The 25575-nt window shown below is 44.3% G+C and overlaps 1 protein-coding gene across 1 annotated transcript in view; it reads left to right on the forward strand.

The window, feature by feature from the left end:
- LOC136444890 (protein turtle homolog B-like) overlaps positions 1 to 25575 on the forward strand; it is a 145827-nt gene that overhangs the window by 97069 nt on the left and 23183 nt on the right. The window contains exons 2-4 of the mRNA XM_066442647.1: positions 10645 to 10785; positions 24269 to 24446; positions 24873 to 25048. Of these exons, the coding sequence (XP_066298744.1) occupies positions 10713 to 10785; positions 24269 to 24446; positions 24873 to 25048 (427 nt within the window). The 5' untranslated portion in view covers positions 10645 to 10712. The remainder of the gene's footprint in view (positions 1 to 10644; positions 10786 to 24268; positions 24447 to 24872; positions 25049 to 25575) is intronic.

The raw sequence follows: 25575 nt of genomic DNA on the forward strand, positions 1-25575 counted from the left end.
AGGGGGGGCGACAATACAAAAGGTCACTATTGAATAGAAATATTCCACCCTGTTTGAGTTATCGCACATCTTATAATAATATCAGGTGTATTTGCAGCCAGTGCCACAGGCAGGTACCCAATGTGTAGGGTAATGAGGCTGTTTAACGTGTTTGAGGCACCTCCTCGAGCACGGGACCCCCGTTTTACGTCCCTCCCGGAAGACGATTTCGTGGAAAGCTTCGTGAGGCTACAGCAATCCATAGGCTGTAGGCCTCGGAAGGAGAGTTTGATTGGCCCGAAAGCCGCCCTCGCCCGAAGGGCGCGCGGATCCCGAACTTACCCGAAAGCCCGAATTCCGCCGGAAGCGCGCGCCCCCGAAGCGCGCCCGAAGGGCGCGCCCCGTGGCGCCGCAGGCGCCAGAGCGAATTCCGAGCGGAGCGAGGAATGAGAAGTTAGCTTCCCCGAGCGACTTTCGCGCAAGGGACGACGGGAGGGCGACGGGTATTTGCATAACTACCGACCGGGAGAGTCTTACTTACGCAACTGCTCAGCGGGGAAGAAAACTCACTATTGTTTATTGAGTCCGCGGAGCTGAGGCCAAATGCCCATGAGCAATCCGGACGTCCTTGGTTGGTCCCCCATCCAAGCACTGTCCGGACCGCGCGTTGCTTAACTTCCGAGATCGAGGGATCGGGTGTATCCAACGCGCCACGCGGCCGTAGCTTATAATTAGGTTGCAAAACATACTTCTTCTTCCAGTTTGATACGGTCTTCGCAACATATAGATCTGCTTGGAGATTATGGCACATCTATGATCTAGAAAAGAACATATTCCAAGCAGATGTTTGGGCTCCAAGCAGATGTTTGGGATCCAAGCAGATAGTTGGGATCCAAGCAGATAGTTGGGATCAAAGCAGATGTTTGGGATCAAAGCAGATGCAGAGAGCTCCAAGGAGATCGATATTGGGTGAAAGATTTAGCCTCCATTCAAGACTCCTTCCGGCTATTTTCTTTTTCAAGTTTTACTATTACATTTTTCTTGTTGCTGTCCGGGATTAGGACCGGAAGGCCAACAATAAGAAAGAAAAAATGTTATAGTAAAGCTATAACCTGACAAAGAAAACAGCCGGAAGGAGTCTGCAATGGAGGCTATGAAAGTTACGGCCGGGCTTCTCTTAGCATACTACTCTGCAAACATAGGCTGGTGGAGAGTTTGTGACCTTTTTATCAAATGCCCCGTTTTTTGGCCCGCTCTCCCCACCAGGTGCAAGTTTGTGATATTTACTGGAGACAAAGAGGTGTGGCTCTCTGATGTTTTATGACAGGAAGATTGTAAAAAGACCACCATGTGTGGTCTGTCAGAGTGTCTAGCCGATCGATGGAAATATGTGCGCAAACAGTCATACCTTTATGAACAAGTGGATTCACTTGAAGTATGGTCCAACACTGCGCAACTTTAAACCCCTAAGAAATGTATGGTGCTGACTATGTCTTATGAAGAGCCCACCTCCCCCTCCACCCATAACTCTCGGGGGCAAACCCCTTCTGATCCCTTCTGGCAGTGATCGCTGCTAAAGTGTTGGGAATCTGGTTTCAGTCTAATCTGAAATGGGACAAACAAGTCTGCGAGTTTACCAAGAAGGCCAACAAATTTATGTTTATGCTCCGGAGACTTAAGACGTTCGGTCTTTCGACGGCAGATTTGGTGACCGTGTACTGCGGCTAGACCTATCCTGGAATACTGTGTACCCGTCTATTAGCCTCTACCAGTCTCTGCGGGTCGCTGGGAAAATAGTAGAAATTGGCCAAATAGAGTCAATTGTATGAATGGAGTCCGCTATTATGGAGAGAGGGTCCAATAGGCCGTAGCCGACTCCCTTCATATAATTGACTCTATTTAATTTCTACTCTTTTCCCAGCGACCCGCAGAGTCCCGTAGAGCCTATTATAAAAGTACAGGGGAGTTGATACCGCCGCCCGTTACGAACAAAAACATTACTTCCGTGTGCCAGCATTTATAGATCAGCAGAGATTGTACCCGTATACAAAACTCCATATCCTGGGATACCATAGTCTCCAAGCAGACCTACGGGTTGGCAAAGACCGTATCCAACAGGCAGAAGAACTTTCTATAGCCAACCCAAGTCTCATAGCCAAAACCAAGTTTGGCTATGAGACTTGGGTTGGCTATAGAAACTCCTTCTGCCTGTTGGATACGGTCTTTGCCAACCCGTAGGTCTGCTTGGAGACTAGGGATACCAGGCACCGTATATCATTCCACAGAGGTACATAGTGATCCCTCCATATCCTACATAAATCTATATATTCCAGATCCAAACAAGGCCAGACAATAATTATAGGTTCCAAATAGATGAGAATGGGACGAACTTGCATCTGGTGGGGAGGAATTGGGGAAGGAGGCACTCAAGCTAACCGACATCTTTCGCACCGCAATCGTCCTTCAGCATCTGGTGGGGAGAGCGGGCCAAAAAACGGGGCATTTGATAAAAGATCATAAAAAGGTCACAATCTCCCCCACAAACTTTTGCTTGGAGATTAGTGAGAGACAGTCAAAGAAGCCCGGCCGTCACTCAGAAAAAATATATTTCATAGCCTTCATTGCAGACTCCTTCCGGCTGTTTTCTTTTTCATGTTATAGCTTTATCATTACATTTTCTTTCTTATTGTTGGCCTTCCGGTCCTAATCCCGGACAGCAACAAGAAAAATGTAATAGTAAAACTTGAAAAAGAAAATAGCCGGAAGGAGTCTTGAATGGAGGCTAAATCTTTCACCCAATATCGATCTCCTTGGAGCTCTCTGCATCTGCTTGGATCCCAAACATCTGCTTTGATCCCAACTATCTGCTTGGATCCCAAACATCTGCTTTGAGCCCAAACATCTGCTTGGAGCCCAAACATCTGCTTGGAATATGTTCTTTTCTAGATCATAAATGTGCCATAATCTCCAAGCAGGAAGGAGTCTTGAATGGAGGCTAAATCTTTCACCCAATATCGATCTCCTTGGAGCTCTCTGCATCTGCTTGGATCCCAAACATCTGCTTTGATCCCAACTATCTGCTTGGATCCCAAACATCTGCTTGGAGCCCAAACATCTGCTTGGAGCCCAAACATCTGCTTGGAATATGTTCTTTTCTAGATCATAGATGTGCCATAATCTCCAAGCAGATCTATATGTTGCGAAGACCGTATCAAACTGGAAGAAGAAGTATGTTTTGCAACCTAATTATGAGATGTGCGATAACTCAAACAGGGCGGAATATTTCTATTCAATAGTGACCTTTTGTATTGTCGCCCCCCCTCCTCGCGCGTGGTTCGAATGTCCGGGTTACTAATCTTTTTATGACCGATTTCTGGCACAAACCCAGTCACCCGCGCACGTCCCAGTGGGAGGTTCGCGCCTTGGTTGAGCCAAGGAGGTTTTATGGTTGAGCCTTGTAAATGTTCTCACAATAAAAGTTTCTCTATCAGTCTCTGCGGGTCGCTGGGAAAATAGTAGAAATTGGCCAAATAGAGTCAGCTGTATGAAGGGGGTCGGCTATGGAGATAGGGTCTGCTTGGAGCTCAAACATATACTTGGAGCCACTAACATGTGCTTTCTATATATAGATATGCCTTTCTAGCCTGAGTGCTTGCTGAGTGTCAGCTCTTTTTTTCAGCCAGGTAGCGGGTCGTGGCGAGCGGACGTGGAAAGCTAAAAAGGGCTGGCACCGACCAGATAATAGAGGCTTAAAGCAGATGTTGGGACTCAAAGCAGATGTTGGGACCTATAGATCTGCTTGGGAGCAATGGAAAATTATCTAGAAAAGCACATGGTAGTGGCTCCAAGCAGATGTTTGGGATCCATCAGGTATTTGTGATCCAAGCAGATGCTTGGGCTTCAAAGCAGATGTGAAGAGCTCCTAGAAGATCGATATTGGTTGAAAGATCTAGCCTCCATTTCAGACTCTTACGGCTGTTTTCTTTGTTAAGTTAAAGCTTTACCATTACATTTTTCTTCTTCTTATTGCTGTCCGGGAAGACCGAGAAGGCCAGCAATAACAAAAAAATGTAATAGTAAAGCTTTAACTTGAAAGTAAACAACCTCACCAACCTCCTTGGCCGGACGGAGTCTGCAATGGAGGCAATGAAAGATCTTTTTTTTTCTGAGCGACGGCCGCGGGCTTCTCTAATTGTCCCTTACTACTCTCCAAGCAGAGGTTTGTGGGGCAGCTCGTCACCGTTTTATCATAATATATGCCCCGTTTTTTGTCCGCTAGCCCCATCCAAACTAAAACCACGGGGCATATGATAAAACGGTGACGATCTGCCCCACTAACCTCTGCTTGGAGAGTAGAAGATAGTGACCCGGTTTTTTTTTGCCGCTCTCTTTGTATTGTGATAAGCCAATTGGAGACAAAAAGGTGTGATTCTCTGATGGTTGTATAAAGACCACCTTGTTGTGTGATCTGCCCGAGTGTCTGCAAAATCGACACAAAGGGGCTTGGAAAGTTCATGAGAGGGAATCTTCGAGTACAATCGATGTGTACGGGCAGCTATTGTGTTTGTTAGTTCTCGCGGGTACTTGTAGCCGCGGTCATATATGGGATTAAAACCATCGCCCATCACTGCTTTTACATTGTAATAGACAGACCAAAACATTATTTCCGTATGGCAGTATTCCACAGAAGTACATAGTGATCCCTCCATATCCTCACCCACATAAATCTAAACATTTCAGATCCAAACAAGGCCAGACAACAATTTCAGGTTTCAAATGGATGAGAATGGGACGAATGTCACAATAGTTACACAATCGATGACAGATGCTCTACTATTCTTCCCCATATTTTATCCATCAAGTTGGCTATAACATTCATGTAAATTCATATTCTGATAATGCAATGCGTCTTTACAGAAAGTATGGTGAACTGTAAACTGTCACCCGGCCCGCTGGGCGGTAATCCACACAAGCAGCGAGCTCACGACCACCTTGATTTCCAACCAATGGCTGATCACCATGGAACGGTTGACGCGTAGTCTGGCGTCTCCGTGGTCAAGCTCCGCCCCCGACATACGGGTCCTGAGCACGTGTCCCCCCCCCCCCCCCCCGTCTGCATCTCCGCTCAGACCACTTCCGCCGACAGTCACTCGGCGATCAAAGGGTGCGTGCCGGCCACAGCGGTCCGTTGTCTCTAAAATTTCAAGTTTTTCTAGCTCGTGTTCGTCTTCGTCCTTCAAGGTCACCGCTTCCGGCATCGCGCTAGGATCCATGATGGCAGGTTCCAAGTACTCACAGTCGTGCTTGTTCTCTACCCGTGAAGGGACACAAGGGACCTCATGGCGTTGGCAAGTGTCGGGTCGGACGTGCACGCTCCGAGGTCCACTACGATTCTCTGCGCCGGGACGAGAAAGTTCCCCGTTCCCTGGAGGATTTACATTTCAAGAGCCGCTCGAAGGATTTCGCAAAGGGCTTGTGGTCAAGTCTGAGCGAATACGAGGCAGAGGATAGGAAGACTGTACGCGACCTTCGGGCATTTGGACGACGATTTGATGCGGACAGTCGACAAGAGCATCGCCTATCTGTTGAGTTCACTCAATGAACGGGTTGACGCGTAGTATGGCGCACTTTCGAATATACACGAACAGAATGGTTCACAATTCAATTCATCAATTCAGATAGTATATCCCACGGCACAGTTTAAATCTGGCTAATGCTCACATAGGATATTCTAGCCAGGCATCAAAAATTGTGTCCGTACTACTTTGTACCCACACTAATACATTGTGTGCTGCGGCTTTTACAAAACATAGACTGATGACGTCACAAGAACAAGTCTATCATACACGTTGTACATAACATAAACTGATGACGTCACCAGAACGCGTCTATCGTAGACGTTATACACAACATAAACCAATGACGTAAACAGAACACGCCTATTATAAAGGTTCACTCTAGTGTACGTTACGTTAGCGCTCTGCGTTATGATAACGTAAATGACTATGTTACGTTAACGTAATGCGTTATGATAACTACGACTACGTTATGTTAACGTTGTTTGTTATAATAACTTGAAGGGCCTACATACGTTACGTTAACGTGGTACGTTAACATAACCCATTTATGTGCGTAACGTATAACCACAAAACGTGACGTCTACGTAGATACGATATTTTGATCTAAAAATGCCACGACATATGTATGTCACGTTTAGTACGTGACGTATATGCCTTATGTGACGTATGACCTGTTATACGTGACGTTTGGACGAGAAATCGTACGTTTTTTTATGTAGGTAATTTTGACACGGAAATTGCAAAACCATATGTATGTCACGTATCCGTACGTTCCGGCATACGTGACGTAGGCCTTTCATAGGTGACGTATTGACCCTCAATACGTCACGTATAAACCCCAAAACGTGACGTTTTTTACGTACGTAATTTTGACACGGAAATGATGCCATACGCGTGCTTCACGCACAGCTCGCCACGGAGCGCACGGGACGCTGGGTTGCAATATTGGTGACAGGCACAGGGCGAGACGGCGCGGCGGTTCACTGAAGCGGTGTGTAGAGCGTGGTGTAACTTTGAGGGAGTCGGGATAGCCTCCGATGCAGACTCCTCCCGGCTGTTTTCTTTTTCAAGTTACAGTTTTTATACTATTACATTTTTTTCTTATTGCTGGCCTTCCGGGAGGAGTCTGCATCGGAGGCTAGAGTCGGGAAGCATTGGTAATGTATTTACTTTCTCGAAAATGTTTTAAAAGCGTATTTGCCTTGGTTCTCTGGGGTATTCGTAACTTGGCTGGTCGACTGGTTGGTGTATTTTGTTGATTGTGAAAATTGTTGGAGACTAAAACGAAACTCAAATGAAATACAGCGACGAAATTCCACAAATGTAGAGATAAAATACAGATACACAAGATAGAATAGAGCAACAAGACCACTTTTTACCCCGCTTGAAGCTCTTTCTGGACAGAGACCTCTCTTGTATCCGCTGGCACTTGCACATGTATTTCCACATGGAAAGTTTCGATTATACAGTCACCTTGCGCCGTTATTGCGGCAGGAGTAGTGAAGCCGCATGTGTTATGTTAAGTCTGAGCCGTGATATTGGAAACTGAGCGCCGTGCTGGAAAATGTCAAGCGGAAAAACAGAGGGCGCCGGTCGGAATAAAACTTTACACGGCGTACGCGGTTGTCATGGATATGTGCTCTGTCAATGTTGAGCATGGAGATGAAGTCAAGTACAAATTTGTGAATGTTTTTTCAACCGTTTCCATGGTTGTTTAATATGTGTATGGTATTTGTTGTGTGCCCACAGGAAAGCCAACTTAGCATCATATAAGCTCAATAATGTAGCTAATTCTACATGATGGTATATGCCTTTGTACGCCACCTGATTCTACATGGCATGTGTGTACTTTTAGTTTGGTCTTAGAAGACCTAAGGGAAGACCCTGTAATTCTGTCAATCAGCTATCACTACCAATTAGCTTACCACTCTGTTCTGCAACAAGTGAACAGTCCTATACAAAGGTATAAGACTGTGAGACATTTTCAACTGGCAAGCTCACTGCACGTCACATAGTTTGATTATAATGATTTTTTGTTAGGAAATATCCTTCAACTTTAAATTTTTGATACAGTACTTCTACTCACGTCACTCACCGATCTACGGACTACGTCACTCCGGTAGTGGGTCAAAGGTGCCAGGAAGTCTGTGCCGCCACCCGTCTCGGTTTAGGGATGGTTGGTGGGCCCTGATGTAGATGCCCTCCTTTACTATCATCATAGGCTGCACTGCGAAAGCAAGAAAATGAAAAATCTTTACTACTATACTGTAACTACCGATTTGAGTGAATGGCGTCCGTGATAGTTTTTATTTATTTATTCAACTTCACAGATTCAAAATCTATGAGGAGCCGGCAACAGAAACATGGTTTCCCTGATCTACAGGGCCGGCTCCTCAACCAATATACAATACATCTGACAAATTGTTGAATAGAGGAAATTTAATTTCACTGGCACTTAAAGATAGCCTTTTTGGATTCCCTTCAATGCAAACGTCCTTACAGCATGTCATACACAAAACTCTTCGTCACCCTTTTGTTGAGTCCCAATCACAGTAAACAAATCAGGAAACGGTTATTCCGACATAAATGATCGTCTTTAATCACGGCCGATGATCATGCGTGGATAGTTTCTGCCCAGCGAGTCGTAAACACTTCCGCTTTAAGCACCCATAACTTCCGGTTTAGCACGTTGTAAACCGAGTCGTTTTCTGGGGAAAATTGAATTCAGAAATGTAGAAAACTCGTTGTGTAAATTACTGTAAAGCACTGCAGTTGAAGTCTATTGGGGCACTATTTTTGTTTGATTATGTGTGATTCAGATTTTCATGCGAATATTTCAAGCTGGTCTTGTCACAGTTAGAAATGATAGATAATGGAAGTATTTTGTCCATAATTGCGTGCTAGATTTGCAATTCATAACATTGACTAGAATCTGTATCTGTATTGGTTAACAAGTTGGTATAACCGTTCTTTGGCGTAACATACTCGATGTTCTATTATACTTCGCAGGCCCTCGGTTGGTTATATTTCCATCGTTTAAAGCTCTCTGATTAAAGTCATCCAGAGCATTTTATGAGGCTTGAAACTTGAATAAAAAAACTCAGATTTCTAGTCATTCCTTACACATGGTAAGTTTCAATAACACTATACCATTACATATCGACATTAAAGGAGCAAATTTAAAGATACGATGTCGTTGTGTGGTGAAAACTGACAGAAAATCCACGCCCTAATAGACTGATTCTGACTGTCCATCACAATCAGCGGTTCGACCAATGAGAGAGTGACTGCATATCCGTCAAATATTTGCGTTTTTATGTTTTAATTTTGCATTTCTACGTTTTGACGGAGGTGGGTTGGGCTTTGGTATGATTTACACAAGGTGTATGAAACTAAAAGATCACCATGTAGCTTATTATTGTGCCGCTTTTGAGCACTTTTGATAAGAAATCCGCATGCAAATGTGGTAAACAGTGGCATTAAATGTCAATTTCATAAAGATTACAGCAACTAGAATATTTCCAGTTTTCAAAACCTCATAAAATGCTCTGGGTGCCTTTAAGAGACCTGTACCGTAATTGCTAGCCTTTGTGCTAGTGGTAGAGAAGAACTAATTAATTAGTGAAAAGCCCGATTCTATCACGGGAATAAATATGTAGTCGTGGCAAGTTCTTATTCATGTCTCAGTCAGTCGGTATAAGTAGCATACAGTTTAGTACGTCCGTCAGTTTGACATTTTATACATCATGCGCTGCTATAATTTTTCTCTTCTCTACCCTTTTCTCATAATACCCAAGACAAAATGAATCTCATGAAATCGGAAGTGGAAAAACCATCTAATTCTTTCGACACTCAATTTTCCGGGTCTTTGTCAGACTGGGAACCCAATTTCCACCCCCGGGTGCAGCTCGGTGGGCCCTTCGCGGATCGCGTGAGTTTTACCGGTTATTAGGAGTTTTACTGTCGCCGTGAATCTCTAGCTTATGGCTGAGACGAAATCATTACACAGCCGGGAAAGCGCTACGCCAGACTAGACACCGTTAAAACATATGCTGATAAATCAGTGGACAGTAAAATGGAACTATGTTCTATTGTATCGCATGACATCTAATTTCGTTGTATGTTATAAAACAGCTTGATATAACGTTACACAGCGAGAAATCTATAAAAAAAAACGTTGCAATGTTTAGAAAAAAATTCATTCATGTCATAACGTTAATTATGTAACAATGTCAAACAAGAGAAGCATTATGAAACGTTTTACAGAATCCGATATCAATGTTTCCAAGGGTTACGTCAGCACAGTTTTGGCGGGAACTTTAAAGTTTTGAAACGGGGGAGGGGGCAGAATCTCTCGGCTATTTGTCTGCCACTTTTGCCCCTTTGGACGAGCTCTACAGCATATATTCACCGGGTGTGTGTAACATAAGCATTCTGTATACCTTCTAAAGACCTGGGAGTCGTTGCTGACGGTGCCTTCTCTTGAATAAACATCTTTCTGCGGGTCAAACTTACTAGCATGATGAATTGTTCAGCAGACGGCGCGAGGGAAAGGTCAGGGGTCAGAAGTGGGCAGAGGTCACGACGACCCTAATGTAACAAATGATGTCTGTTAGCGCCGCGTATCGATTTGTGCCCGAGGGAAGAGATCGGGTGACCCGATCTGTACATATGTATGTACTGCGAGTGTCTGCTCTAGTTAGGGAACGGATTTGTTTCATTTCTGCGTGTGGCCCCGCATAAAGGAGCCATTGAAGCTAGAATTCAAGATGCCACCGTTTGGGGCAATATCACGTATCATATCGATGAATTTGTAGGTTTGCAATGATTTTATTCGGATCTATGTTAGTGATACAATATTCATGATCATACCCAGAGCCCAGAAAAATATATTCATGCAAATAAAGCAAGTAAAATATGAAACAAAATGTACATTTACAGAAAGCAGAAACCGTTGTTACAGTTATGATACTGTAATACATAAGGTAAGGCTAACATTACACAAGCTTCTGTTTTTAAACATTCGGTGGAATACAAAAAAAATCATTTCACCATCATTTAATATGCTATCTGTTTCTGTTGCTAGGTAACGGACTTAAGGTGACGTCAGTGGTCTTGAGAGGATTTCAGAACGTCTTACAAGGAAGTAGCACCATGGACTGCGCATGCGTTAGAACTCAGCCCCGGTGGATATTCTTGATGCTGGTTTTAGCGTCGATGCAACAAGGTGAGAAAATCTTATAACTCTAGCCTCCACTGGGCCTGCCTACGGGAGTATATATAGGTCGTAGAATTCATCGGCAAAAAAGGGGGATAATTGGACAGGAGAGTTATTCCGCGGGAAGGATTATATTTCCCCCACTAACTGCGCGGTCGGACAAACTTCCCTGGAAAATCATTTTCCCTACAGTCAGTGTAGATCTCCCAGTGTAGGTAGTCCGGTAGAGACTACTACAACTTTTCGTTAGTTTCACCTCACCACACCTATCCCTTGACCTCTTTTTTGGTCGTTGGAGCACCATGACTAGTTAGCAAAATTTTAAAAGAATTTCCGCAGGGACGTTTCCTTTTGCTCTCCGAATCAACTAATATACTCGGTTTTCGAAAGCAATAAGGGTATCCTTCATCGGCAAATACCATTAGCTGGACCGTGTATGAAAGAGAAGCTCGTCTTTTAAAGTTATCCCTGTTTTCAGTTTACTTCATTAGGCTCCAAAGGCTTGAGCACTTCTTACAGATTAGGTCCATCACGGGGTTAGAGTGAAGTCCTTGGCTTTTTTTCCAGTTGAGCCGAAAATCGATGTCCATTTCAGCCCGACCCTTTGAACCGCTAATGTACGAGGGTGCGCTTCCGATAGACCGGCTTTCGCATTAGCACGATTACAAGTTGAATCATACACGTGTTTCTATGCAAACCTGATTTGGGTGATGTTCTATCAAGTAGAAACAAGTCTTCTTCTTTTTTGTGAAGTGGTTCAAGTCACCTTTTCATTCACCGCCTCTGTTTAAGCATTAACAGACTTGAGCAATACACACGTGTTCCTGTGTTTGGGTAATCTTCCGTTAAGCAAAAAAAGCTTAATCTTTTTGAAGTGGGTCAAGCCACCTTCAGAGTAATATTTGCACCTATGATGGCGTCTTGTTTTATAAACAATTAACTTTCCATTCACCACCTCTGTTCAAATAAAGCATGATCAAAACTGGAGTGGTATACACACTTAGTAATATGTAAACTGCTTTGCCTGATATCTATCAAGTAGAAAGAAAGTCTGCATTGGATTCTATAAAGTATATAATTCTTTTTTGCCTGAGGTGTTCCAGGTCACATTCACCATAATCAAGCTTTGCACTTTTGTTCGCTACCTTCTAAAAAGTCGTCACGCATTTTTCACACTCTGACAGACTCTGGTTTTTAGACATTCACAAGTTGACTGATACATAACACTGCTCTCTCACGAGACTTACCCCAGTCAAAAACCGTCCCTCGAGCAGCAAAGTGTCTATAAAGTAGAGCAGTTCAGGTCAGCTGAGCAGAAACCAACCTCCCAGGCTATATCTTAGTTTAATGTGAAATCACCGCGTATTTTCCACTCACAGCCTCTGCTTTCTACACAATCATTATCAGTAGAGTGATCCGTGCGCTGCACTCACAGGCAATGTTTCCTCAGGGAGAAAAGAGTTCTTTCCAGTGGAAAAGATCAAGTCACATTTGAATTCATCAAACCTGTATGTTTGTTAACACAGTTTCACGCGTTTTTCCCCTCACCGCCTCTGCTTTCAACAGAAACATTATCAGCAGAGTGATCCGTGCGCTGCACTCACAGGCAATGTTCCCGCAGAGAGGAAAGTAGTCTTTCGGGTAAAAAAGATGAAGTCACATTTGAATTCATCAAACATGTATGTTTGTTAACGAAGTGTCGAGCAGTTTCCACTCACCGCCTCGGCTTTCAACACTAACATTACAAAAATTGTTCGGAACCCGTCACGGTAAATCTTCATTCAAGGAGAAAACACATTCGGTTGCGTACAAAAGCTCAAGTCACCTCAACATTCATAAACCTCTTTGCCTGTATGTTCTTATCTTGTTTACAAATCACCACGAGGTATCACCGAACCGCCCTGGATCTATAACAATAGATCTGTAACGTTATATTTTTCTGCACCATATTTGCGAATGTTGCTAATTTTGTTGGAGAAACAATATTGTCTAGAAAGTGTTTTATATACCGGATTTTATATATGAATATGATTATATCTGTATCTGTATCTGTATCTATATAGCCGGTATAACCGCCATTCGGCGTAACACACCAGCTTCGCAGGCACGCGGCACGGCAGCAGCTGGTTACATTACATATGTACGCCGACAGCAGTGTAAATTGTGAACGTACTGTACATTGGTCTTTTAATTCAGTGTATGTAAACTGCGAAAAGCCAATAAAACACATCTTACATCTTACATCTTACAATTTCAGCTTGATATCGCTTGACAGATAGACGACGTAAGTCTCTCATACGACCTAGTAGTAGTAGTCCACTGTTTTCTACTGCTGCAGTAGTAGAAACACCCTGCAGTCGCAATTAGCCGCAATCATACATGAAATGTACCTATCCTAGTCATTAATGTCCATTCAAGTAGAATTTTTTTTCTCCTTCTTCAAGTGTGGTTGAAGTCATCACCGATAAAATGATCGACCTCTTTGCCTGAATGCTTGCGGCCTGTTTACATATTTCAACCATTTTCCACACACCACCTTTCGTTTTAACACAATTTCAAGTTGACTGATATACAACGCATATTGCCATTCCTATGTCCTATTTCTGTCTGTACCTATCTGTTAACTCTCCAATATCAGCCACGCTGCCTGGGAGTCAGTGTAATGTATTGTCACAGTGACATTTGCCAATGAATAAAACAGCATAAGTCTCTCATAGGACCTTTCGTAGTACACAAATGTCCATGCAAGTAGAAATGGTTCTCTTTCGTCAAGTGGACAGGTTCAAGTCACATATAAAATAATCGACCTCTGTGCCTGCATCTTCAAATCCTCTTTACATAATTCCACGCGTTTTCCAGACACCATCTTCCGTTTAGACTCAATTTCAGGTTGAATTGATATACAACGTAAGTCTCTCATACATCCAACAATGTTCATTCAACTATAGTACTGTTTCTCTTTAATAAGAGTGGTCCAAGTCACCTATGAAATAATCGACCTCTATGCCTGCATCATCACATCCTGTTTGCAAATTGCCATGCATTTTCCACACACCATCTTACGTTTAGACTTAATTTCAGGTTGAGTTGATATACAACGTAAGTCTCTCATACATCCACCGATGTTCATTCAACTATAGTACAAATGTGCTCTTCAAGTAGAGTGGTTCAAGTCACCTGTAAAATAATCGATCTCTTTGCCTGCATCTTCACATCCTGTTTGCAGATTGCTACGCATTTTTCACACACCACTCTCCGTTTTGGCTTTACTTTTGACACAACTTCAGGTTGACTGATATGCACCTTAACTCTCATACAACCTATCGTAGTATACCGATGCCCATTCAAGTAGAAATGTTTCTCTTCAAGTAGAGTGGTTCAAGTCACCTGTAAAATAATCGACCTCTGTGCCAGCATGTTCACATCAACCTGCCACCTTCGGTGTGAACACGATTAAAGCCTGAGTGATGCCTACACACACTCTCGCGAACCCCCCTCATCATGAATGTTCTACTAAGCGGAAACGTGTCAAGTCACCTTTACCAGAATTGATCTTTAAGACTTACATGGCTTCAAAATCAATGTTCATCACCATCTCCTAGCATAATCATTTCCATCAACTTAGTTCATGATCAGTGCCTAGAAGTGGTCAAATATGCCCTTGCATTGAACAAATCTTCAACTTCAACTTCGATTACCCCCAAATAACCCCGCGAGGGGCAAAGTAGGGGGGAGGAGGTCCCAGGCTAAGGCGGGCAGGCCTCCAGCCTGGCACGGTATGACTCAACGGTGGGAGCCGTCGCAACCGTGCCAGGCAGGGCGTTAAGTTACTCGTTCCACTCGTTGAATCCGTTACAAAAATACTGTATTCATTCTGTCCAGAACCATTTTGTTTTTTGCACCTTTTCTTTACAAGCAACGGTGTATAGAATTAAGCCTCCTCGTTCAAACTCTACGTACACTACACGAACTCTGATCTTTAAACATCAGTTACTCATGAATAAATAAAAACATGCAAAGCATATGCAAAGCATACTTCCGTGAAAAACGCAACCTTCACGCAAGCTCTTAGGCCTGATTTTAAGATTGGATTTCGTGCAGTGTACATTAGTCACCTTTCTCGCTACAACGCTGTCAGAAGTGTCGTAACTCAGATGATTCAGACAGTAATTTTATATTCGACCGACTGAACAATCCATGAAGGGAAGGCTATCTTTCTCGTTTCGAGTTGGGGTTCATAGAGAGTTCAGCTTCTCCATGAAGATTTATATTACCCATGATCACCTGCGGCCGTTATCGCAAGTGGTAATGGGTAATAAAGATGGCTGCCCCTGATCGAACTTGTCTGCAAGCCAAAAGTGGACCTAACGCACGGAACAGATATCATCTTATTAGGAACGCAATCTCAGTAACCTGTTCTTGGATAGAGTGCAAAGATTTACCAGTGCCCGGTGTGGCGTCGAATTTCTGCTCCACCAGATTTTTTATCTGAGGAGTAGTGCGCCGGCGTGGAGTTGGGGTTCGGGTTACGGTTGGGTTTAGGCTCTATTCATTTATTGGTTTGGCTGTTAAGCACACACAGCAAGGGCTGCCCAACCAGCCTGTGGCTACTACAAAGGGCTAGCCCTACTGACAAAGAGAAGACATTACAATGGACAGCATAACGGGCTATAACAATATTCTAAATAGGGTTTAGGGTCTTGTTAGGGTTGGCCTCTACAGCGCGAACGCTCCTTCGAAACTCCAGACTTCTGTTTGGAAATATTAACACGCCCCACGAGAGTGACGCACTTTTCTCCTCTCAGGTATACTGGAAACCCCCAAACAGTGTTGGCACAAACACAATATTGGTAGGAACAGACACCGGGCGTGACACCGGACGTGTAGTGTCGCCTGCGGCACACTTGTCCTGGTACTTTGTAACGTTACATTTCTGTAATGTTTCTGGACTTTGTGGCTAACGTTACATTTCTGTAATGCTTCGGGACTATAGTTCAGAGATCCGATCGTCTTTCAGATGGAATGGAAAGCCTCCAGTCTCGTGCATGGGAAAGCCCCAGGCACTATTCTCTGCCCGGTGAGAACAAACACGCTTACGGATAAGAGTAGGGGTGACCCGGTGTGCTTGAGAAAATTCCTGGGGATATGACATGTCAGGAGCAGTCAATGAGCAACAGTCGATAAACAATGTAGCTGCCATTGTGTGTAGCACACAAGCTTATAGGCCCTTGCACGCTGCAACGTTACATGTTGATAGGAATTGAAAATCTCGACTTGGACATTACTGTAAGGGGACTATACACAGTTCAGTGATCAGATGGTCCTTTAGATGGAAGGTTAAGCCTTCGGTCTCGTGTATGGGAAAGCCTCTGGCAACAAACCCCTGTCCATTACAAAACAAACACGCTTACTGATAAGAGAAGGGGTGACCCGGTGTGCTTTGCCAAGTTCCCGGGGGCGCAAGTCAGGATCATTGGATGGTCAATGAGCAATGATAGTTTTAAGTGTGTTGGGGCTCTGACCTCCCGCTGAAACTTTCGGAAGGAAGGGCAAGACCAAAAAGCCTTTGTTTCTGTATTTTGAGCAATCAGTAGATATAACTGCCTTTCGCCATGGCACATTAGCTTGGAGGACCTGGCATTTCATAAAGTTATGTTTTATGAGTGGACTTTGACACTACTGTAAAGGGACTATAGTTCAGTGATCAGATCGTCCTTTGAGTGGGGAGGTTAAGCCTTCGGTCTCGTGTATGGGAAATTCCCCAGGCACAAACCCCTGTCCATTAAGAACAAACACGCTTACTGATAAGAGTAGGGATGACCCGGTGTGCTAGGCCAAGTTCCTGGGAACATTACAGGCCAATGGCCGGATCACTGAATAACTGATCGTCCTTTGAATGGGAAAGTTAAGCCTTCGGTCTCGTGCATCGGAAAGCCTCGGGCACAAAACCCTGTCCATTACAAAACAAACACGCTTACTGATAAGAGAAGGGGTGACCCGGTGTGTTTGGTCAAGTTCCTGGGGCGCAAACCAGGATCACCGGATGGCCAATGAGAAAAGCAAAGATTATGTGCGTGGGGCTCTGACCTCCCGTTAGACGTCTAGGAAGGACGCAAAAGACCAAGAAGTCTTTGTATCTGTATCTGTAGCAATCAGTCTATATGCCCTTCTGTGTAGCACACAACCCTCTAGGCCATTGCACGTTACAACGTTACATATTGGCAGGAATTGAAAACCTCGACTTGGACCCATTTATAAGAGGACTATAGATCGTCCTTCGTACGGCCTAGGGAAGGTTCGGCCTTCAACCCCGTGAACGAGGGGGCCTTGGGCGGCCATTAGGAACAAAGTTAACGCACTTATAGATAAGAGTAGGCGTGTTTTTAACGTCTTTCAGACATTTAAATCGGGCTTTCTATTTTGTCAGGTTGCTTTTGTTAGGCTGGCAGACAAAAGAAAGCCGGACAAAAATGCCTAAGAGATGTAACAAAAACAAACCTGAGTCTGGTCTGGTCTAACCTCTGCTTGGAGAGTACGAAAATCCCTCCAAATGCACGTCAGACATGGATGACAACTAGTGCTGCGTACCTAAACGTAACATCAGGTACAGGTACAGAATGATCTATTTCATTTCATTAGTTACGCTGTTCCAAGGTGTCACTTTGGTCACGTTTGGTGTTGCATAAGGCCATGAGGTCAGTCACAAAATAAGCACATACTTGGTGTAAATTTATATCAGCACAGTACCGGTACTTCCTGATTCGGTATTTTGGACCTGTACCTAATCAATTTTTACGGTACAGTACCGGTACACAACACCGGTACACAGCACTAATGGCAACCCTCCATCCCACCCCACTCCCCAGGCGCCAATACGATATAATAGGACCCCACCCGGTAGAGATTCCCGCCGTTCTGAACACGGCCCGGGCAAATGAAACTCGCCCATTCGATGAAATTCGGTCCAGTGAAAGCGATTCAGAGGATTAATGTCACGATTTTTCTGCCCTTGCCGCCATCCTCGGGTCGGTGGGGAGAATTGATTATTTTTCTCAGGTCCACGCACGTATCAATTTTGCTGTGAAATGCGTTGATGAAATTTTTGAAGCGATAGCCTTCTGTTGTTATAGATCTATAATCTCAGCGCCCGGTCTTAAAAGGTCGCAGCTTTCCAGCTACTGCTGATGATAGCTGTTCTGTATTTAAATCAGTATTGGTCAGTCGGAATAACCTTCCAGCTTCTGTATCTGTATCTGTTTAGCCGGTATAACCGCCCTTCGACATAACACACCAGCTTCTGTATCTGTGTAGCCGGTATAACCGCCCTTCGACATAAAACACCAGCTTCTGTATCTGTGTAGCCGGTATAACCGCCCTTCGACATAAAACACCAGCTTCTGTATCTGTGTAGCCGGTATAACCGCCCTTCGACATAACACACCAGCTTCTGTATCTGTGTAGCCGGTATAACCGCCCTTCGACATAAAACACCAGCTTCTGTATCTGTGTAGCCGGTATAGCCGCCCTTCGGCGTAACACACGATGTGTAAGGATGTTTCTTTTACCAACTCGGTGTAAACAACCTCGTAATTCAGCCTCCCAGGCCACCAGGAGGTTTGTACGTCTTGCTGTTTCTGAATAAACCAGTCTACTACTACTACTAACACACCAGCTTCACAGGCACGCGGCAACGGTCATGCTACACGAATAATGAACGACTGTCACACGCATGCGTGGTTTGAAATTGTAGTATAGAAAGTGATAAAGTGGAATTTTCAGTAGTTTCAGGTCACAAACACACAAATTGATAAAAAAAATTCTAACGGTTCCAAAATCCTCAAAGAAAAAAGAACGAAAATGAATTTTAATCATGTACATGTATTCATGTTTCCATCTTTCTGTATAATCTACGAATGATGTTAGTCATGCAGAAAAGGGGGTCTGGGCTAAGTAGTTTCCACACCCCAAGTGTCTCAACCGAGTTGCTCAAGCGAGGAAGTCTACACGGAACTTCAGGAAAGAAACTTGTTCGGTAAGACTAAAAGTACCGGAAAGCTCTGTGTGCTATCTTCCATTCGAAATGGTCCACACTGCCGCCCTAAAGCCCAACCAAAGCCGCAAATTTTCTGCTTCTCTGCGTTTGACAGCGCTCATCAATACTTCGTTTGCATTTGCACGCGGTCAGTCAACGTGATGCAGAATACGTGCTGGCTATATGTATACGTTTTTCGTTGTTGCTTTTTTAAACTTAATCATGAAAATCAAAGTACATGGTGAAGCTGTTACCTTTAATAGGAGTCTAAGAGGACGGATTCATTTTTGAGGAAAGGTAATTTAAAGATTAAAGGCTACAAGGTGAACGCAACGGAAGTAACGACGTCTTGCAAGGTTTGCAAACCACGCTGAAAATACACGTACAGGTAAAGTATGATGATTCGACACATGGCAAGAATCCAAGATGGATTGTAGGTTTTTCGTCTTGAATTAATTTTTTCACCTTCAAAGTTGATTAAATACTTGCCGCCAAAACTACGTGCTGTCCATAGCGATGATTTCTTTCAAAACCACCAATATGTTTTATGGACCTTATAACAACTTTATAAAAGCCTTCACTCTGTAATTAAAGTCTAACAGGAGAGTACGTAGAAGTCTAGGAAGGGAAGAACGTTTTCGCCGTGTAGGCAATTTTTCATATTCAAAGCCGCCAAACATACTTAGCGAGATGGGAGTGTAATCGGACACCGACTAGAATAGATGAAAGCGCCGCGAGCCCCAGGGTCAAAGGTCCGGGAGAACACAAAGTAAAGAAGACGTGGGGTTGATCACATCGTTTGAACTGTAATCCATCCGCGTCGCGGCCGGTTTGCGCATCGCTTTGTTATCCTGCCGCTCGGCGTTGTTGGGAGTGAAAATATCGCTGCGGCTGGCGGAAAATGTGACGGAACGGCGTTAGGGGCATTTCAGCCCGTCAGAAAGCAGCGTTTGATGTTCGGTGATGGATGTTTCGGCCACTGGCACGCCCAAATTCAACGGCATTACAAACGTTGTGACCGGCGACTGGACTACAGATACCCTGCACTCGCTCTGTAGCATGTTTGATTCATTGTTAAAGGAAATCCCAGAGTCGGGTGTTATTTTGTAAAAGATCACATCTTCACAAATTCAAAATCAACCAAATTTCCAAAATGAGAGTGTGATCAGGCACAGACCAGAATGTATGTTACGGCCAGAGGCACGCCAAAACTCAACGTTGTAAATTTCCCTGCACTCACTCTGCAGCATGTTTGATTCATTGTTAAAGGCATAGTCAACCGCAGGATCGGGTGTTACTGTGTAAAAGACCACATCTTCATGAATCCAAAATCAACCAAATTTGAAAAACGAGACCGACCAGAATGAATGTTACGGCCAGAGGCACGCCTGAATTCTACGGTATTACAAACTCTGCGACCGGCAACTGGTCTATAAATTCGCTTCACCCGCTCGGCAGCATGTTTGATTCATAGGTAATGACACGGGTGTACGGTGGTAAGTATTGTGTCCAAGTCGTATGTCACATAAGGCAGATACGTCTCTGTCAATAAACTTGTCTGTTTATGAAATAGTAGAGCCTATACATCTTTAAAATGGCAATGCAATCACCTAGTTAGTTTCTTTACCTATCAGGCAAACTAATTTATCTATTAACATACATGAGACAGGCAAACGGATGCTCAGAAAAGAAGGAGGCAAAACAAGGAAAAGCGAAAGGAACAAAGTCTAACTCTTCTCACACTAACCATCGAATAACTGGTAATTCTCTCGTGGTCTGTGAAATGCTACAAGTACCAGGGCAACAGCCAATTAAAAACAGTATAACACATGGCTATTCTAAATTAAATTGTAATTCTAAGTCTTAAATAGTTTGGATTGACCTTTTTTCAGAGATAGTGGAAACGATGTGTGGGTTCTGTGAGAAGAGTAGTTTTCTTTTGTTTATGAACGTGGAAAAGTCTTAACGCAATTTAGTGGCTTCTATAAGAGCTCAGTTTGATAAGTGTGTACGGAACTGATAACGTTAGATCCACTCACAACAACTAACGTGCCCCCTGCTTGTGTCGATAAGTGTTATGGGTTCTTTAATGTGCCCGAGGTGTGGCTCTCCTCAAACACGAGACCTCCGGCTTAGTGCCCCATCTCTAACAATAGCACAGAAGGGGTTCAGAACTCCAACCAGTTGGCCTCGATTCGAACCCACGACCTTGCAGTCCAACAGCGGAATTGCTAACCAATGGACCACACCACGCACTCCGTACAAATTTCTTAACGTTTCATAAACAGCGTTAAATGGAGCGTCCAGACGTTCCGGTTTAAGTGGGACCAAATTGAAACGCCGCCAGCGTGACGTCAGAGCCATACGTCACCCATCTCTCCCCTTTATGTCGCGTAACGCGGCCGAGATGGCCGCAATTTGCGGAATGGGCCCGGGTGAAAGGGGCGCGCTTTACCCAAGTAATCGCCTGTAGCACTTTGGCCGTGTCGCCTTACACGGGGGTGATACAGTGTCGCAATTTGCTACAAAGTGGCAGTTTGTCTGCTCGGGGGAGTTCGGGAAGGGCTTTTGTAGGGTGCTTAGAACAGACACCGTTACTAATGGGACATGGAAATGTGCTGAGATGGGTCTCAGTCAGTCTAGCCCGAGGAAGGTGAAGGCTGGTGCTTATAGAGAAAGTCATCTCAAACCTTACAGTTCTATTGAACCATCTGAAATTGTCTACACTTCATTAACATATCTATTCAGAGTTTTGGTATAAAACCTGGTTCTGCCAGATCCTTCTTTAGTAGCTGACGAAAGATAGCGGATGCTGTCTGAAGCGTCTGACTGTTTTCAAAATTATATCCTGTTGCTTGAGTAACTATTTTTGGCTAATCTCGAACCAGTCCAGCTCAACTAAGAGCTATTCTTCCACTGGTCGTGACAGAGAATACTGGCGCTATGTGTAGTATTCAATATACCGGGAAAATCCCCCTGACTCTTTTCGACACAAGGACCAGTGGGCCACGGCTTAACGTCCCGTCTTAAGGACTGCAACCTTTTTATTTCCAAATCATGGCTTCTTTGTCGAGAGGCATAGTACGTCTGTCACTAAATACTGGATTACGCCACTACCCCACTGTTACAACACGATCGGACATTAGGAATGGATAGATATGTCCGGCATCTACAAGTTTAGTTTGCTCCCTCCGATCTTTTCATGAAGTATAACGTGGCAGAGGTGGCAGACATTACCGTCTTCACGCAATCAGAAACACACACACGAACAGACCCACAGACTAACGGATAACACTCACTCAGGCGCGCACGCGCATACGCGTAGACAGAGGGAGAGAGGCAGAAGGTATGAGACATAGACAGAGAGCTCGAGAGACCGAGAGACCGAGAGAGAGAGAGAGAGAGAGAGAGAGAGAGAGAGAGAGAGAGAGAGAGAGAGAGAGAGAGAGAGAGAGAGAGAGAGAGAGATGATAGGTAATACATCATTCCCTTGGGTGGGGTCATGAACTGAGGACTGCAGCCTCTACATTAGTACCCGTGCTCAGGATTGTACTCGTAATCTTTTCTGTTAGGCAAATTTAGTATTGTTCAAAGCATGGCGATCTTTTTGCCTAGTATCTTCCTCAATTTCGAAGCTCTAATTTTTACTTTTAGCTCATCCCCTTTTCTTTGCTTTTATGACTTAATTACACCGAACATTCTTTGAGGAGAATGACACCACATTCTCACTTCTCCAACTCCAACTTCTCACATTGAAGGAAAAACTCCTACTATGATAGTGAACTTGGGGAGTTAAGCAAAACATCCCAAGGAAAGTAGCGAACATCAATCAATATCACCGCAACATAAAGTAATAATCCTTGTTAGACCTAATAATGATATCATCATTATTTTGAAATAAGCGCTAATGCGCTAATGGTCTGTAATTACACGTGAGATATTCTTAGTGCTAGGGGGATGAGAACTTTAAGAACTGACGAAAGAAATGTCAATATAGTTGCTAGGCCGCTTTGAAGACAGTTTTAGGGATGTCATCCGCAAACGCATTGATGTCTGCATATTTGACATAGATCTTTTATCTGAGTTTCGAACCTTTGAATACAGGTTCAACAAGCATACGGGTAGAAATGATAAAGGTGAAACAGATATCACAAAATATGTTATTTGTGTGTCTATCGTGAACTCTGCTACGTAAAACCACGTGCCTATCAAAAAACGGGACTATAATATCAGGTGTATTTGCAGCCAGTGCCACAGGCAGGTACCCAATGTGTAGGGTAATGAGGCTGTTTAACGTGTTCGAGGCACCTCCTCGAGCACGGGACCCCCGTTTTACGTCCCTCCCGGAAGACGATTTCGTGGAAAGCTTCGTGAGGCTACAGCAATCCGGACGTCCTTGGTTGGTCCCCCATCCAAGCACTGTCCGGACCGCGCGTTGCTTAACTTCCGAGATCGAGGGATCGGGTGTATCCAACGCGCCACGCGGCCGTAACTATAGTTTTGTCCGCGACCGGTTTTTGAATATTTCCAAGCCCCCCACCCCTTCGATTCCTACATGGAAGAAACGTACTAGTAACCATTGTGGCTTGAATCTATTAGATCATAACTCAAAAATAGAACAGTTCCGCGACCTGTTTCGGATATCCAGGATGTGACTCCGAGCCTGCTCTGGATTCTGGAGAACGACTTGTTCTGGATACAACACCTCTACTGTACTAGCAATCGGTACAATTTCAACATATCTTAAGTTATCCATAGAATTCCATTAACATAGTCATACCCCAGGATTAAGACAAAACGCTCCACCTGTATTCGTCGCTGTGGGGATAAAGTTTCTCATTATGACAAATTAGTTAATCCCCCCGGGAAGCTTCGTCTGAACAGGAACTAAATAATCAAGAGCTGTGTTTAATCAGCAAAGATGTGAGATATGAGCTTTAGATGAAATACTATCCGGAGGAGTTACAAATATTGTCTAGCTTCAGCAGCCTCGGGAAAGGGAAATGTCAGCGCGCTGTGATAATTCACGCATTATTAACGTTGCGAAATATGACTAAGCATTTGAGTAATGAACGTGATTGTTTATTGATACAAGTTTGGCAAAGAAAATTTGAAACGTCTGACTGTTTCAAAATTTTATCCAGTTGCTTGAGTAATTATTTTTGGCGTATTTAATTACCTGGATGTCTAACCTTCATCGACGTAAAACATTTTACTCCTGTCGTTTTTTATTGGAGATGATGAACAAATGAAGTGAAATTTCTGGGTAATTTTTTGTATGTGTTCTGGGAGTGAGGACTTACTGACCTGATAAGAGAAACAGCGGTACTAGGGCTGCTCGGGAAATTTGTACCCCATTTAGATAAAGATATTGCTAAATATCATCCAATTGAAATCGTCTGCAAATTCTATAGTGATGTCAGTGGTGACGTCAGTCTAACATTTTCCTGCCATCCTCAGGTTGCCATGGTAACCAGGGCACGCCCACCGTCCGGACCATCCGCGCCATGTCAGGTGACACCGTGACGTTGCCGGCCAGCTATGACGTCAGCCTGCCCGTCATCGCGGTCACGTGGAACAAGCTGGAGGGTCCGGAGAGCGAGAGCACCCGGGTCGGGGTCTACATGTACTCACCCAGGTGGGTTTTATTAACCCATGCACACACCCACACACACCCACACGAACTGGGGGGTCTACATGTACTCACCCAGGTGGGTTTTATCAACCCATGCACTCACCCACACGACCTGGGGGGTCTACATGTACTCACCCAGGTGGGTCGCCTTCACCCATGCACATACCCACACGGGATAGCAATGTGAATCGGGGTATACATAAGCTAGGTGGGTTTTATCAAACCGTGCATACAAATAACAACAAAGTACTTCTAACAATGTTTTACATGCTGGGCTAACGGATCCCTGTCCATGTCGTTGGGACCACTGAAGGGCCGCGCCACGCTCCACCTGAACGGCTCTCTCACCGTCAGTGACGTCACGCATACACAAACAAACAACAAAACAAACAAAGAGCAAAACAGGTTCTAACGGTTTTATTTTTGCAGGGCTAACGGGTCCCTGTCCATGTCGCTGGGACCGTTGAAGGGCCGCGCAACGCTCCACCTTAACGGCTCTCTCACCGTGAGTGACGTCAGCGTGAAGGACGAGGGGCAGTACGTCATGACGACGCTGGTGGACGGGCTCGGGCAGGAGGAGACCTACGTCTACCTGGAGGTCATAGGTCAGTTCTGGTTCTGGTTCTGTACTACGCAACACCCCTTTTATAACTTCGCTTTTGAGCAGACAAGGATGACGTGGCACTGCTCTCAGGTTTTCCATAACTTAATTCAACAGCGCCACGTACAGAGAACAATATGCCCATTTTGACACCTGGATGGAGTGAAGAAAGTCGTGTTAGTGTCTTTCTCAAAAGCACTACATCTAGGGGTGGGTACCGGTACCGTGTACCGGTACAAAACCGGTATTTCTTAATGGACCGGTCCAAAAAAAACCGGTCCGTAAAAAATCAGTGGACCGGCGTATGGACCGATTAGTAAATTTATAGTACCAGGCTACCAGCAGGCGTCCACATAACTGGTCTAAGAAAATACAACAGCAGATTTCACGAGTCGTTTTCGAAGATGTTAGCTGTGAATCATATCTAGAAACACTTAAAGGATAAGTAAACAGACGGCGAGGAGAGTATAGTTATAATTTTGACACAAAGTGCAAACCTAAGAAATTATATCGTTCCAGACATGATTTTTG

The sequence above is a fragment of the Branchiostoma lanceolatum genome, chromosome 11 (genome assembly GCF_035083965.1).
Source record: "Branchiostoma lanceolatum isolate klBraLanc5 chromosome 11, klBraLanc5.hap2, whole genome shotgun sequence".
NCBI classification, from domain to species: Eukaryota; Metazoa; Chordata; class Leptocardii; order Amphioxiformes; family Branchiostomatidae; genus Branchiostoma; species Branchiostoma lanceolatum.